This window comes from Pseudophryne corroboree, chromosome 7 (assembly GCF_028390025.1).
Source record: "Pseudophryne corroboree isolate aPseCor3 chromosome 7, aPseCor3.hap2, whole genome shotgun sequence".
NCBI classification, from domain to species: domain Eukaryota; kingdom Metazoa; phylum Chordata; class Amphibia; order Anura; family Myobatrachidae; genus Pseudophryne; species Pseudophryne corroboree.
In genome coordinates, this window is record NC_086450.1 from 504,914,670 (window position 1) to 504,932,114 (window position 17,445).

Below are 17,445 nucleotides of genomic sequence, written 5' to 3' on the forward strand. Positions count from 1 at the left end.
ATCCACATTATTGTAAGAAATTCCCAGCCGGTACGCCATACCACCGGGTCGTCCACAATACTGCATTCCGCTGGCTTCGTTCTGTGTGAGGGGAGGAGAGCGCAGCGCAGTGCCTCTCCTGCCCCTCAATTCTCTTGGATGCCCAGTCTCACTCTCCAACGGCGGCGGCGCGGTCAATTTGAATAAGGCACCGGTTTACTAGCCAATCAGAGCTTATGGACCGGCAGCCGCGGCTCCTGATTGGCTGCCGGTCCGCGAGCTCTGATTGGCTAACAAACCGGCGCATCATTTCAGATAAACCCCGCCGCCGTTGGAGAGTGAGACCGGGCATCAAAGAGAATTGAGGGGCAAGAGAGACACTATGCTACGCTCTCCTACCCTCACATAGAAGAAACAGCCAGCGGTAAGGGGTGGGGGGCAATGAGCACACAGTGGGACAATGTATATCTGCCACAGGGGGGCATTGTATATCTGACACAGTGGGGGCATTGTATATCTGACACAGTGGGGGCATTGTATATCTGACACAGTGGGGGCATTGTATATCTGGCACTGTGGGGGCATTGTATATCTGGCACTGTGGGGGCATTGTATATCTGGCACTGTGGGGGCATTGTATATCTGGCACTGTGGGGGCATTGTATATCTGGCACTGTGGGGGCAATGTATATCTGGCACTGTGGGGGCAATGTATATCTGGCACTGTGGGGGCAATGTATATCTGGCACTGTGGGGGCATTGCATATCTGGCACAGTGGGGGCATTGCATATCTGGCACAGTGGGGGCATTGTATATCTGGCACAGTGGGGGCATTGTATATCTGGCACAGTGGGGGCAATGTATATCTGGCACTGTGGGGGCAATGTATTTCTGGCACTGTGGGGGCATTGTATATCTGGCACAGTGGGGGAATTGCATATCTGGCACAGTGGGGGCATTGTATATCTGGCACAGTGGGGGCATTGTATCTCTGGCACTGTGGGGGCATTGTATCTCTGGCACTGTGGGGGCATTGTATATCTGGCACAGTGGGGGCAATGTATCTCTGGCACTGTGGGGGCATTGTATATCTGGCACAGTGGGGGCATTGTATATTTGGCACTGAGGGGGCAATGTTACTTCATCATTGGGCATTGTGTGTGTATATTATATATGTATATTATACACACAATGTCCAGTGATAAAGTAATATGTTGCTCAGAGTCTGGCCCTGCCCCCGATCCCAATTCCCACATTGCAAACGAAAATACAGGCTTTTGCACATGAACTAGTCATATAAATAGTTTTCACCATCGAATACTTTTGATGTGATGGTTAGTAACCATTGCATCGAAAGTTTCAATGGTAGAACATTGCCATCATATGATGGTTTGCTTTCGATGTCCATCCCTATTTTGACTGCCCACCCGGTCTCACCAGTTCAGAAGGCTGTATAGCAACACGATCCTGGGATGGGAGGAGCTGCGCGCGGCCACTGCAGCTCTTCCTACATGCAGCCAGGGTAGCAGCCAGTGCTGCGGCCAGCCTCTCATTGTCAGCGTGAGGAGGCAAATCCCCCCTCCCGCCCCGCACGTGCGTACGCACGCGTATGGGCACTGTGATTGGGAGTGAAGCCACTGCGTCTGCCGCTCCCCTGTTAAATTAGTTTGGCGCCTCTCTCATCTATGCGGGGGGCGAGCTGCCCCCTTGCCCCCCCCATTCCGACGCCCCTGGTTAGCGCCAATGCTATACCCAGGAGCCTAAACTGCTGTTAAGACAACCCTGCTGATATTCTACCTAGTTAACTAACCAAAGACCTGGCTAAGCTATTCACACACCGCTGTCACCTATAGCAACATACAGTAGGTTCTGCCAATAATTGTAACAGCTCAGGGTCGGCCAGTGACAATTATAGAGAACTGATTTTCATTCTCTTTGTGGATAAACCAGTTACATATACAGTATTTTTCAGCAACTGACTTTCAGGTCTCTGTAACAGGCCATGTTTTCTATATGTACTCACAGAAGAAATACTCAGCAGCTGATACAATCCAATAAACCTGCAGGTGCTTGTGTGGGAGATCCAGAGGACACACCCTGTAAATTGGGAATGGGGGGATGGTAGCAGCTTTCAGAGCTACACTTCTACACAACTAGTAAAATGATAACTGAGATTATACATTCATATCGCCCAGCGGCCCCCCTTTTCTCTCCAAATATTCTTTGTTGATGTATAATCTCCTCTGACGTGTGACGTGGTGTGTATGGCATGTAATTGTATAACTGGCTTTCCCCCTACAGCTCTGGTGCTCGGTGGTATAAATAAGAATTTACTTACCGATAATTCTATTTCTCGGAGTCCGTAGTGGATGCTGGGGTTCCTGAAAGGACCATGGGGAATAGCGGCTCCGCAGGAGACAGGGCACAAAAAGTAAAGCTTTCCGATCAGGTGGTGTGCACTGGCTCCTCCCCCTATGACCCTCCTCCAAGCCTCAGTTAGGTACTGTGCCCGGACGAGCGTACACAATAAGGGAGGAATTTTGAATCCCGGGTAAGACTCATACCAGCCACACCAATCACACCGTACAACTTGTGATCAAACCCAGTTAACAGTATGATAACAGAGGAGCCTCTGAAAGATGGCTTCCTAAACAATAACCCGAATTAGTTAACAATAACTATGTACAATTATTGCAGATAATCCGCACTTGGGATGGGCGCCCAGCATCCACTACGGACTCCGAGAAATAGAATTATCGGTAAGTAAATTCTTATTTTCTCTATCGTCCTAGTGGATGCTGGGGTTCCTGAAAGGACCATGGGGATTATACCAAAGCTCCCAAACGGGCGGGAGAGTGCGGATGACTCTGCAGCACCGAATGAGAGAACTCCAGGTCCTCCTTAGCCAGAGTATCAAATTTGTAAAATTTTACAAACGTGTTCTCCCCTGACCACGTAGCTGCTCGGCAAAGTTGTAATGCCGAGACCCCTCGGGCAGCCGCCCAAGATGAGCCCACCTTCCTTGTGGAGTGGGCCTTTACAGATTTAGGCTGTGGCAGGCCTGCCACAGAATGTGCAAGTTGGATTGTGCTACAGATCCAACGAGCAATCGTCTGCTTAGACGCAGGAGCACCCATCTTGTTGGGTGCATACAATATAAACAACGAGTCAGATTTTCTGACTCCAGCTGTCCTTGCAATATATATTTTTAATGCTCTGACAACGTCCAGTAACTTGGAGTCCTCCAAGTCACTTGTAGCCGCAGGCACTACAATAGGCTGGTTCAGATGAAATGCTGACACCACCTTAGGGAGAAAATGCGGACGAGTCCGCAGTTCTGCCCTGTCCGAATGGAAAATCAGATATGGCTTTTGTAAGATAAAGCTGCCAGTTCTGACACTCTCCTGGCCGAAGCCAGGGCTAGTAACATGGTCACTTTCCATGTGAGATATTTTAAATCCACCTTTTTTAGTGGTTCAAACCAATGAGATTTTAGAAATTCCAAAACCACATTGAGATCCCACGGTGCCACTGGAGGCACCACAGGAGGCTGTATATGCAGCACTCCCTTAACAAAAGTCTGGACTTCAGGAACTGAAGCCAATTCTTTTTGAAAGAAAATCGACAGGGCCGAAATTTGAACCTTAATAGATCCCAATTTGAGACCCATAGACAATCCTGATTGCAGGAAATGTAGGAATCGACCCAGTTGAAATTCCTCCGTCGGAGCACTCCGATCCTCGCACCACGCAACATATCTTCGCCAAATGCGGTGATAGTGTTGCACGGTTACTTCCTTCCTTGCTTTAATCAAAGTAGGAATGACTTCTTCCGGCATGCCTTTTTCCTTTAGGATCCGGCGTTCAACCGCCATGCCGTCAAACGCAGCCGCGGTAAGTCTTGAAACAGACAGGGACCCTGCTGAAGCAAGTCCCTCCTTAGAGGTAGAGGCCACGGATCTTCCGTGATCATCTCTTGAAGTTCCGGGTACCAAGTCCTTCTTGGCCAATCCGGAACCACTAGTATCGTTCTTACGCCTCTTTGCCGTATAATTCTCAATACTTTTGGTATGAGAGGCAGAGGAGGAAACACATACACCGACTGGTACACCCAAGGCGTTACCAGCGCGTCCACAGCTATTGCCTGCGGATCTCTTGACCTGGCGCAATACCTGTCCAGTTTTTTGTTGAGGCGAGACGCCATCATGTCCACCATTGGTCTTTCCCAACGGGTTACCAGCATGTGGAAGACTTCCGGATGAAGTCCCCACTCTCCCGGGTGAAGGTCGTGTCTGCTGAGGAAGTCTGCTTCCCAGTTGTCCACTCCCGGGATGAACACTGCTGACAGTGCTATCACATGATTCTCTGCCCAGCGAAGAATCCTTGCAGCTTCTGCCATTGCACTCCTGCTTCTTGTGCCGCCCTGTCTGTTTACATGGGCGACTGCCGTGATGTTGTCCGACTGGATCAACACCGGTTTTCCTTGAAGCAGAGGTTCTGCCTGGCTTAGAGCATTGTAGATTGCTCTTAGTTCCAGAATGTTTATGTGAAGAGACGTTTCCAGGCTCGTCCACACTCCCTGGAAGTTTCTTCCTTGTGTGACTGCTCCCCAGCCTCTCAGGCTGGCGTCCGTGGTCACCAGGATCCAATCCTGTATGCCGAATCTGCGGCCCTCCAATAGATGAGCACTCTGCAACCACCACAGAAGAGATACCCTTGTCCTTGGAGACAGGGTTATCCGCTGGTGCATCTGAAGATGCGACCCTGACCATTTGTCCAACAGATCCCTCTGGAAAATTCGTGCATGGAATCTGCCGAATGGAATTGCTTCGTAAGAAGCCACCATTTTCCCCAGGACTCTTGTGCATTGATGTACAGACACCTTTCCTGGTTTTAGGAGGTTCCTGACAAGCTCGGATAACTCCTTGGCTTTTTCCTCCGGGAGAAAAACCTTTTTCTGAACCGTGTCCAGAATCATCCCTAGGAACAGCAGACGAGTTGTCGGCATTAACTGGGATTTTGGAATATTCAGAATCCAGCCGTGCTGTTTTAGCACTTCTTGAGACAGTGCTAATCCCCTCTCTAGCTGTTCTCTGGACCTTGCCCTTATTAGGAGATCGTCCAAGTATGGGATAATTAATACGCCTTTTCTTCGAAGAAGAATCATCATCTCGGCCATTACCTTTGTAAAGACCCGAGGTGCCGTGGACAATCCGAACGGCAGCGTCTGAAACTGATAGTGACAGTTTTGTACAACGAACCTGAGGTACCCCTGGTGTGAGGGGTAAATTGGAACGTGGAGGTACGCATCCTTGATGTCCAAGGACACCATAAAGTCCCCTTCTTCCAGGTTCGCTATCACTGCTCTGAGTGACTCCATTTTGAACTTGAACTTCTTTATGTACAGGTTCAAGGACTTCAGATTTAGAATAGGTCTTACCGAGCCGTCCGGCTTCGGTACCACAAATAGAGTGGAATAATACCCCTTTCCCTGTTGTAGAAGAGGTACCTTGACTATCACCTGCTGAGAGTACAGCTTGTGAATGGCTTCCAAAACCGTCTCCCTTTCGGAGGGGGACGTTGGTAAAGCAGACTTCAGGAAACGGCGAGGCGGATCTGTCTCTAGTTCCAACCTGTACCCCTGAGATATTATCTGCAGGATCCAGGGATCTACCTGCGAGTGAGCCCACTGCGCGCTGAAATTCTTGAGACGACCGCCCACCGCCCCCGAGTCCGCTTGAGAAGCCCCAGCGTCATGCTGAGGCTTTTGTAGAAGCGGGGGAGGGCTTAGCTTGAGGTAAAAAGGTGGATTTCCCGGCTGTAGCCGTGGCCACCAAATCTGATAGACCGACTCCAAATAACTCCTCCCCTTTATACGGCAAAACTTCCATATGCCGTTTTGAGTCCGCATCGCCTGACCACTGTCGCGTCCATAAACTTCTTCTGGCGGAAATGGACATAGCACTTACCCGTGATGCCAGTGTGCAGATATCCCTCTGTGCATCACGCATATAAAGAAATGCATCCTTTATTTGCTCTAAAGACAGTAAAACATTGTCCCTATCCAGGGTATCAATATTTTCAATCAGGGACTCTGACCAAGCTACCCCAGCACTGCACATCCAGGCTGTCGCTATAGCTGGTCGTAGTATAACACCTGTATGTGTGTATATACTTTTTTGGATATTTTCCATCCTCCTATCTGCTGGATCTTTAAGTGCGGCCGTCTCAGGAGAGGGTAACGCCACTTGTTTAGATAAGCGTGTGAGCGCCTTGTCCACCCTAGGAGGTGTTTCCCAGCGCGCCCTAACCTCTGACGGGAAAGGGTATAAAGCTAATAACTTCTTTGAAATTAGCATCTTTTTATCGGGGGCAACCCACGCTTCATCACATACATCATTTAGTTCTTCTGATTCAGGAAAAACTATAGGTAGTTTTTTCACACCCCACATAATACCCTGTTTAGTGGTACCTGTAGTATCAGCTAAATGTAACGCCTCCTTCATTGCCAAAATCATATAACGTGTGGCCCTACTGGAAAATACGGTTGATTCGTCACCGTCGCCACTGGAATCAGTGCCTGTGTCTGGGTCTGTGTCGACCGACTGAGGCAAAGGGCGTTTTACAGCCCCTGACGGTGTTTGAGGCGCCTGGACAGGCACTAATTGATTGTCCGGCCGTCTCATGTCGACAAACGACTGCTTTAGCGTGTTGACACTATCCCGTAATTCCATAAATAAAGGCATCCATTCTGGTGTCGACCCCCTAGGAGGTGACATCCCCATATTTGGCAATTGCTCCGCCTCCACACCAATATCGTCCTCATACATGTCGACACACACGTACCGACACACAGCAGACACACAGGAATGCTCTTAACGAAGACAGGACCCCACTAGCCCTTTGGGGAGACAGAGGGAGAGTTTGCCAGCACACACCAAAAGCGCTATATATGACAGGGATAGCCTTATAATAAGTGCTCCCTGTATAGCTGCTTTTATAATATAATTTTTGCCACTATTTTGCCCCCCCTCTCTTGTTTTACCCTGTTTCTGTAGTGCAGTGCAGGGGAGAGACCTGGGAGCCGTCCTGACCAGCGGAGCTGTGTAAGGAAAATGGCGCTGTGTGCTGAGGAGATAGGCCCCGCCCCTTTTCCGGCGGGCTCGTCTCCCGCTCTTTAGTGTATTCTGGCAGGGGTTAAATATCTCCATATAGCCCCCGGAGGCTATATGTGAGGTATTTTTAGCCAAAAAAGGTTTTCATTTGCCTCCCAGGGCGCCCCCCTCCCAGCGCCCTGCACCCTCAGTGACTGCCGTGTGAAGTGTGCTGAGAGGAAAATGGCGCACAGCTGCAGTGCTGTGCGCTACCTTTAGAAGACTGAGGAGTCTTCTGCCGCCGATTCTGGACCTCTTCTCGTTTCAGCATCTGCAAGGGGGCCGGCGGCGAGGCTCCGGTGACCATCCAGGCTGTACCTGTGATCGTCCCTCTGGAGCTAATGTCCAGTAGCCAAGAAGCCAATCCATCCTGCACGCAGGTGAGTTCACTTCTTCTCCCCTAAGTCCCTCGTTGCAGTGATCCTGTTGCCAGCAGGACTCACTGTAAAATAAAAAACCTAAGCTAAACTTTCTCTAAGCAGCTCTTTAGGAGAGCCACCTAGATTGCACCCTTCTCGGCCGGGCACAAAAATCTAACTGAGGCTTGGAGGAGGGTCATAGGGGGAGGAGCCAGTGCACACCACCTGATCGGAAAGCTTTACTTTTTGTGCCCTGTCTCCTGCGGAGCCGCTATTCCCCATGGTCCTTTCAGGAACCCCAGCATCCACTAGGACGATAGAGAAATGTGGTTTATGGCTATTTGTTGTTATCTGTGCAGTGTCAGTAACATGTGTGTCAGGACAGGTCTTATACTCCTTCTGTGTGTCGCATAAGGCGGAATAACTACATTAAATGGCCATTACCTTGTATTGGAGAGGCCGTCTGTAACCGGTGACAACTGTTATATCTGTACACAGAGAAATCCTGGGATATGTAGTCCTACCACACACTCCCCTGCTCTTAGCTTTATAATTACCTCCTGAGGGTGGGGCCTTAGCTTCTTTTTTTTAACCCCTCGATGGCTGGATGCTTTTTATGTCCTCACCACGATAGGCATTTTCACATTTATGAGACGTAGCTTAGAGATGAGACACATTTATAACCCTGGAACACTATGGTGGGGTCACTGCATTCCCCATTCACCTGTATAGGTATACACTCAGGGTGGTATTCATATGACAGGCGGTCTGCTGCGGTGGGCCGGGCAGCAGAGGTGCTGGTGGCGGGACGCGGCATTCAGGCCTCCTGTGCAGAGTTTGGCAGCGGAAGCGGGACCCATTTCAAAAATGGCGCCTCAGCATCATTTTTGAAATTCAAGATGGCCGCCGCGAGCCAATCATGGCTCGCCGCGTCATCGCAAACGCCCCCTCCCGCTGACTTATATAAGTCAGCGCGAGGCAGCGGCTGTCAGTCCGACGGCGGAGGAGGAGCAGAGAAGAGCTCCTGAAGACGCCGTGGAAGTCCTGGATGGGCGGCGGCTATGCAAAAGAGCTTAGCAGCCGCCGCCCACCAGGTGAAGATGCTGGAAGTCCTGGGAAGGCGGCGGCCATGCAAAAGAGCTTAAAGGCCGCCGCCTCCCAGGTGAAGACGTCGTGGAAGTCCTGGATGGGCGGTGGCTATGCAAAAGAGCTTAGCAGCCGCCGCACACCAGGTGAAGACGCCGGAGGAAGACCCCAGAAGCCCTGGGGAGGTGGCGACCCCCCAGGTGAAGACGCCGGAAGCCCTGGGAAGGCGGCGGCCATGCAAAAGAGCTTAAAGGCCGCCGCCCCCAGGTGAAGACCAAGTTTAATAAAGGATTTTTTAAAGAATGTGTTGTGGTTTTTTTTCAATATTTTCTTTACAGGTGGACTACAGGTGCCAGCGGGCCCTTTATGTCCGGGCATGCTGGCACTTGTAGTTCTCCAAGTGCCAGCATGCTGGGACCTGTAAAGAACAATATTACTATTCTTTGCAGGTGGACTACAGGTGCCAGCGGGCCCTTTATGTCCGGGCATGCTGGCACTTGTGGTTCTCCAAGTGCCAGCATGCTGGGACCTGTAAAGAACAATATCACTATTCTTTACAGGTGGACTACAGGTGCCAGCGGGCCCTTTATGTCCGGGCATGCTGGCACTTGTGGTTCTCCAAGTGCCAGCATGCTGGGGCAGGCTTGCTGGGATCTGTAGGCCACCTGTAAAGAACAGTATTAGCATACAATGAACCCCGCACCCACCGCCACCAGGGGTGCGGGGCATAGTGCTGGTTGTTGCTCGGGAGGGGGGACCCCATTTAGATTTTTTGGGGGCCCCACTTTCTGAGGAATTCCAGCCCTGGGCTGACTGGTTTGGGGGGTGTTTAATGGCATGGCAGGGGGACCCCACACTGAGTGTCTTCCCTGCTATGGCATTATCCCCCCTGGCTGGTTCTGCCTGGTGCTGGTTTTAGTGGTGTGGGGGGACTGCACTTTTTTTTTCCGGGGGGGGGGGGGGGGGGGTGTTTAGCTGCAGTGCCTCCCCAGGCCCTGACCTTACTGCACGTCACTGGGCGTCGGTATGCTGCCGGGATCCCGGCGTCAGTAAGCTGACCGGCGGTCTCCTGACCACCGGTCAGCCGTACTACACCCATACACTTATATGTATAGGATTAGCATTGCAGGGTAATAACCTGTCCCACAAAATGTTGCACTTGGCTGCAGAATTGCCTGAATTTGCAGTAAGTGCCCCAGGTACATTCCCGTAATGGTGAATCCAGACCATGAGGACTATAGTCAGGGATTTGGCTGTTCTCCGGCCCAGCACTTATTCCCCGCGTATCTGTAAATTTGTGTCATTTATAACCCATGAGGAGAGCTGGGAGGGCGACGGTCAGGTCATTCCAAGTTATTTCCATGAGGAGACTGTTGTAGGGTTTCCTAAAAGGGTTAGTAATGATGACACCTGTCCCGAGAAAGGGAAATCCTGAAAACACAACCTGGTGAACCACATAGGAATGTCAGCTCTTTTGGCCACATGAGACACTATCTGCATTGTACTGTGTAATGGAACTAAGAGGTGAGCTGGGGAGAGGGAAAAGGTGATTTCTTAACATTTTCAGGATGGGGCTATATTTACTAAGCAGGGGCTTTTCGAAGCCGCCAATTGTTAGGCGGTTCTGGCTGCTGCAGGATTTAAAAGTGCATTAATAAATGTAAAGCCAGTAGTAGTGTGCAAGTAATGTTATTGCCTATTAAATCCTGCAACCAGAACTGCCGACAAGCGCCGACTTTTCAAAGTAAAAGCAAATACATCACACGGTCTGGTGCTCGATACCTATAGCAACGGTGTGTACTGCGCTACTACACTGGTGTCTACATATTCACCAAATATCTTGTGGCTGAGCCTGTATGTGCCGCGCGGGAGAACTGAGCCCCAGAGTGACTGACGCAGAGCCACAGGCAGGGCACTGACACCATATGTTACCCACCTCACGTCTGGCAGATGCAGGTGCACAAGGTGGTACAGGTGTAAGTGGGGGTAGGGGCTTGGCATCAAGAGTTGTGCAATTAAATGGGCGAAGAACCCGTGAGGAGGGCGGGGCTTGTAGAAATGATTCACATCATGACGCCTCCCTCCCACCTGGTGACAGGCCATCGCTCCCAGGATAATGGGCTGATCCCAGTGACATCAGGGAGTCTCCTAGAACAGTCTGGGACAGGCGTCGGCTATGGGTTTGCCGCAAATAATTGATTTTAGGGTTATAATACTATTATTATTATTATAAAGATTTATATTTATAGCACCACGGGCCCTGCTCACACAGGATATCTACTTAGACCCATGTATATGTCACAGTAATAACGTCTACATGAGAATGTCGACATTGACCGTGTTGACATGCATTAATTAGACATTGATGAAATGTCAAAATGTTAGACTGTCGACATATTGTCCCCGTTGGACCAGCGGTGACTTACCTGCTCCCGGTGGCTGCAGCGGAATCTTCCATGCATCGGCGGTCATTGCGGTATTTTCTGGCAGCGCCTCACAAATAACTGAATCCCCCCCCCACAAGTGTTTAGGATAACTGCTCTAGAATTCCCTGATCCCTGTTATTGATCTCACATTTTAGGCTAGATGATTTGTTGTCATACTTACAGATAATTCTCATTATTATAGGGAGAATTGCCCCTGTCACTACTACCATGAGTCCCAATTTATTGTATGTGCAGATAACATGACGTGTGACCCCGGGGCTCAATTCCCAATTGTACGCTAACGCTGCCGCAAATCTCAAGTGCTAACATATCCAACGTTACTGTAAGCGGTCTCTGCGTGAATGAGCGGAAGATGGGCTGCGTAATAGCGACAACGCCCTTTTTACTTATCTGCGTATTGTGTACATCCGCCAGAGGGACCGGGCACACTGCAACATTGGCAAACATCGCGGCTGGCGTACGTCCTGGGTAACACAGATAGAACCCTGTAACTTACAGCAAATATGACCCCTGTGGAAGCCTGCCACAATACATACACAATGCAGTCTCATTCACAAATGCCTGCCAATGCTCGTAGTGTGCATCCGCAAACGCAGTTCACACGTGCGCAGTAAGGGTTTCTGAAGATATTCCTTAATGCGCAGTAGCAAAACATCAGCCAGTTGCGTACAAATCAGAATCAGGTCCTCAGTGCCTCATGCCTCAGTGAGGTACCCAGCAAACTATTGGTCACTATTGGATTACGGATTTTTATGAGCGCAGATGTGGACTTGAAGTTCATTTTTCATCACCATACAGCAAGGAGTTAAGTATTTATTTTGTAAGAGGAAAAAAGAAATATACAGCAAATATCAGCAGAACGTTATAATAAGATTACAGCAGTTATACCCATAACTATATGCTGCTATTAAGGAGTTATCACTCTGCAGTGTTTTCTGGCTATGTCAAATTTGGTGCTTTAGAATACAAAGAGGGTGGGGACAGTCTGACGCTGAGGAGGTGGAGCCAGCATCGGGGGCGGAGGTGGCGCTGGGCTGGGTTAAGGCTGGTGGGGGCCCCGGGCAAGAAACGTGTGGGGGCCCCCACCACTAAAAATTGTGGCCAAAGAACGCCCCCCCCATGCGCGGACGGGTTGGCGGGCATTCGCACACTCACCCACATATGGAGCAGCGGCTTCACAGCAGCGCGCGCCGGCGGCTCAGCCAGTGTCTCGCGGGGTAGTGAAGTGAAATCCTGCGAGACACTGACTGAGCCGCCCGCGTGCGTTACAGAGTCCCACATTAGGGGCCCCTACAGACAGGGTTTTAAATCAGAGCAGTCTCTGTCAGCAGCCGCCGAGGAGCTCCGTGTACGCTCTACACAGAGATCCTCTGCGGCTGCTGAGGGAAACTGCTCCGATTTATAACGCAGTGTGTTGGGGCCCCTAATGTGTGGGGGCCCTGGGACGGTCGCCCTTGTTACCTCTAGGATAATCCGGCTCTGGCTGGGAGATGACATCCCCGCGCTGCCTCTCCCTATGCAGTGAACGGGTCCCATCGACCTGGCAACCCGTTCACACTGCCCCTGACCCGGTATTTATCCCGGAAATAACAATGCTTTATTCCCAAGCTGAATTACCGGGTCAGGCGTCCCGGGAATTCATCCATGGTCTCTTTCACACCGCACAGTGACCTGTGTCGGCTCGGCAATATATCAGGTCGATACCGGGTTATTTTTGCGGTGTGAAAGGGGTATTAGTGATGATTAAACACCAGGATTTGGTGCTTTTTCCCACTTTGGATTCCATCCCTTTGCGGTCTATACTGGCACAGGCCACCCCGACCATCCAGTATGCAGAGTTACTGGCCTCCACTTCCCAGTAATGCTGTCCTTTGGAAAACACAGTATTACTTAGGACCTGACAGTAAAGCTGGGTACACATTAGACGATGGGCAAACGATGCGATATCATCCACGATTTTCCTAGAACATATGGACAAAAGATACAGGCCGGGCTGTGATGAAGTCAGAGTTTGGCGGCCGTGCAGGATGCCGGCCGAACTTGGAATTTTTTTAAAAAGGGGCAATCATGTTTCAGGCATGGTTTAGCCTTTTACATGATTACTTCTTTAAAAAAAAGTTTGGCCGCCATCCCAACAGGGCCACCGAATTCAGACTTTATTACATCCCGCCCATAGTGCATACACACTGTGTAATCATGCAAAAGATCTAAAGATATATAGTCAGTGGCCACATCCAGGAGTACGCTGTCGCTGACGATATTCTCAGAGTTTGCTGCATGTAGGTCCGACCAGCGATGTCGCTGATGACCATGAGGGCGCGCAGATAGTGCGTACACACTGGACGATTTGACGTTCCCATCAGTCAGAATCGTCAAAAATATAGTCTATTGGATCCCAGAACGACTGTGTTTGTGAGCATGATGCAGGTTTTACAAACACATTATTCGTAGCGGTGTTTATATCCAGTGATAGAGCAGTAGCCTCCGGCACACAGAATCTTCCTTTTGCACCAGCAGATAACTCAGATAATGCTGTGTGTAAGATTACTGTGACCAAGCCTTCATCAAAGTCCTTCTCATCACCACCCTGTGTATGATCGATCTTTGCAGAATTCTCAAGGTCACTTTGGTCCGATTCTCCATCTTGTAAGACAGTCAGTGGGTCAGCCACATTGCACAGCTCTTCAATGTGACCCATCATCCTGGACAGCTCGCCCTTCTGTGTTTCCAGCTGCTGGATCAGGTCCGAGATTCCTAACAAGATCTCGTCTTCCTGCCTGGAGATCTCACTCAGTGCTCGGGTCTCCAGGTCTTGCAGCTGTTTCCTAAGATCCAAAAACAGGTCAGTAACTCGCTCTGTGGCATCAGCCACTTTCTCCTGCACCTTTCTCCTGTGGTCCTGCAGACTCTGGACTCTTTTCTCCATATCTCCGGTCCTGGAAGTCAGTTTCTCCAGATGATCTCTCAATTTCTTCTTTTTCACCCTGACGGCCTCATCCAGTGACTGCACCTGGTGTCCTTTGTGTGGTCCTGTTACAAAGCAGGAGACACAGATACAGGCAGCATCCTCACAGCAATGGTACTCAAGAAGTTTCTTGTGAGTCTGACATTTTCTGTTCTCCAGGGAAGACGTTGGCTCAATCAGAACATGATCCAGGGACTTGTTGTGTACCCTCAGGTGGTCCTCACACAGGGAGGTCTCACACTGCAGGCAGGTTTTCACAGCTGGAACAGGAGCCTGGAGACAATACATACAAGAGACCCCAGACTCCTCCGAGTGCAGTGGAGTGAGGAGAAAATGCTTTGCAATGTTACTCAGCTTCCTGTTCTTCTCCAGTGCTGGGCGTTCCTGATACTCTGCCCTGCACTCCGGACAGGAATATTCTCCAGCCTCCTCCTGTGTATCCAGCACCCTCACAATGCAGTCCCGGCAGAAGTTGTGGCCACATCTCAGGGATACAGGGTCTGTATAAAGGCTCAGGCAGATGGAGCAGCTCAGCTCCTCTCTCAGACACGCAGACGCCATTCTGGAATGAAGAAGAGAAAGTGAAACTACCAGTGTGGAAGGGGGAGGAGTAGCAGCATTGCGTGGTAGGGGGAGGAGGAGCAGCAGCCTGTGTGCTAGGGGTGGGGAGGAGGAATGTTCATGACTTAACTCTTTCCTGCAATATTTCTTTCTGCATGGAACATACTCTAGAGCAGTGGTTCTCAAACTCGGTCCTCAGGACCCCACACGGTTCACGTTTTCCATGTCACCCGGCAGGTGCACTGTGTATCACCAACTGTCACATTTTAAAAATCTACAGGTGACCTGCAAAACATGAACCGTGTGGGGTCCTGAGGACTGAGTTTGAGAACCTGTGCTCTAGAGACATTATGAACCGAAAACTAAGGCTGGTTAAAAATTCTAAGGGGCTATTTATGCGAGACTTTGCATAATCTGTGATTTTGCTCATTTGGTTTATAGCAAAATTAAATATCAGGGCTATTTATTTCTAATGCAATGGTGGAAATATCACAGATATCTCTGGTGTTCCCTAAAGTACCATTAACGCTGTAGTTCTGTATGTGGGTAGCGAAATAAGGCTATTAATACCCCTTTCAGACATGAGCCGGGGGAGTGGGGGCTCCAACACGAATCCGACCTGGGTTTTTGAACACGGCTTTAATACTCGTCTCAGCTAACACACCTTGGACCCATGAAATTCAAACGGCCAATCAAGTCACACCTTTCACACTATCGGGGACTCGGGGCAGTCCCGGGAATAACCCTGGTATGAGCAGGGTCGCATCACAAATGGGTCAGGTTTATTAAGACATAACCGAAACCCAGGTTGAGTCACAAAGCCCCAGGAATATCTCAAGTTGAAAGTATAAAGGTGCGATCTGGGCAGGGCCGGTGCAAGGGTGTTCGGCGCTTCCCTGCAAACTATAAATTTGCGCCCTCCCTCCCATACTTAATAAAGGGACAGTGCGCACCGAAGTCGCACGCCGCAAGAAGCGGGTGGGGTGTGGCCACACAATAGTACCAATTCAAATTACTCTAGAGAGTAGCACAATCTTGTTCTCATTCCGACCCGTTCGCACACATTTTTTTCGCTGCGGTGTGAGCGGGTCGGAACTGACGCATTGCGCACGCCATCGCCGGGAAGCGACGCCGCCAGCGAGAAATGTGATCGCATTGGCGATCGCAAGAAGACGGACAAACAGGAGGCGTTCCGGGGCAGATACTCACCGTTTTCCAGGCGTGGTGGGTCCCACGCATGGAGGGCGGATGTCTGACGTCACAGCCGGGAACATCATCGCTGGATCCGTCGCACTGGTGAGTAGCTGCAGGGCTGGCCTTGTTTTGCTTTAAACTTTTTTAGCATAGCAGCGCTGCACAAGCGATCCACAGATATGAGATGGATAGATAGATAATAGACAAACACACAGATAGATGATAGATAGATAGATAGATAGATAGATAGATAGAAAAAATATAGGGGTGTGGCTTCATGGGGAAGGGGTGTGGCCACAAAATAATACCAATTCATATTACGGTAGTCTCCATTATTCAAATTACACCACACAGTAGCGCCACTACACCAGGTAGAACCCCTTTTACATATTACGGCAGCCAGTCCCCCTTTTTACACATTACAGCAGACAGCGTCCCCCTTTTTACACATTACAGCAGACAGCGTCCCCTTTTTCCCTTTTTACACATTACGGCAGACAGCGTCCCCGTTTTACACATTACGGCAGACAGCGTCCACTTTTTACACATTACGGCAGTGCGTGTCCCCTTTTTACACATTACGGCAGACAGCGTCCCCTTTTTACACATTACGGCAGACAGCGCCCCCATTTTACACATTACGGCAGACAGCGTCCACTTTTTACACATTACGGAAGTGCGTGTCCCCTTTTTACACATTACGGCAGACATCGTCCCCTTTTTACACATTACGGCAGACAGCGTCCCCTTTTTAAACATTACGGCAGTGCGTGTCCCCTTTTTACACATTACGGCAGACCGCGTTACCATTTTTACACATTACGGCAGTGCGTGTCCCCTTTTTACACATTACGGCAGTGCGTGTCCCTTTTTTACACATTACAGCAGTGCGTATCCCCTTTTTACACATTACGGCAGACCGCGTCACCTTTTTACACATTACGGCAGTGTGTGTCCCCTTTTTACACATTATGGCAGACAGCATCCTCTATTTACACATTACATTAGGCAGCAGCCCCCTTTAAAACAATAGATAGATAGTTAGATAGATAGATGATAGATAGATAATAGACAGACACATAGATAGATAAATAGATAGATAGACAATCACACATACAGTAAAAAGAAAACTCACTTTAGTTCCTCGGTACTGGTCTCCGGAAGTCTCTCCTGATCCTGAGTCCTGTCAGGTGATGAGATGGCTCCGTCCATAGGGATGGGGGCATCTAGTGGCTCCTGGCGGTACTGCAGTCGACTGCAGCTCTCAGCTTCCAAAGTCGTCCTTTGCTGGTCCCGCCCCCAGACGGGGGGACAGAAGTTCCGCGATCCAGGCTGCCGGCTGCCGCTGCTTGTACAGTGATAGGCGCAGCTGCAGCCGGCAACAGCAGCACACAGTGAAGGGATGCAGTGTAGGGAAAGCACCTCTCCTGCCTGGCACCTACCTGCACTGCATCCCTTCGCTGAGCGGGTTCCGCCGGCTCTGGATCTGGGCTCTAGTGTATGGGTACAAATCGCATGTGTTTCAGCTCCAATTCCAGCATACCCTCCAGCTGCACCTTTTTAGCAGGTACAGTACCTATTTTTATGGTCTGTACCGATTTTTGGCTCTCCAAACTTCCATTGAAAGTATAGGAAACTGTATGTGGCCACGCCCCCTTTACCCATGGCCACACCCCCTTTTCTAATTTGTACCGATTTTT

The 17,445-nt window shown here is 50.0% G+C and overlaps 1 protein-coding gene across 1 annotated transcript in view; it reads right to left on the reverse strand.

The window, feature by feature from the left end:
- Positions 1-14,569, reverse strand: part of LOC134944445 (E3 ubiquitin/ISG15 ligase TRIM25-like) — a 54,410-nt gene extending 39,841 nt beyond the window's left edge. Inside the window, exons 1-2 of the mRNA XM_063933020.1 lie at positions 13,386-14,569; positions 12,800-12,986 (exon numbers count right to left, since the gene is read on the reverse strand). Of these exons, the coding sequence (XP_063789090.1) occupies positions 12,800-12,986; positions 13,386-14,551 (1,353 nt within the window). The 5' untranslated portion in view covers positions 14,552-14,569. The remainder of the gene's footprint in view (positions 1-12,799; positions 12,987-13,385) is intronic.
- Between the last annotated feature and the right edge of the window lie 2,876 nt (positions 14,570-17,445).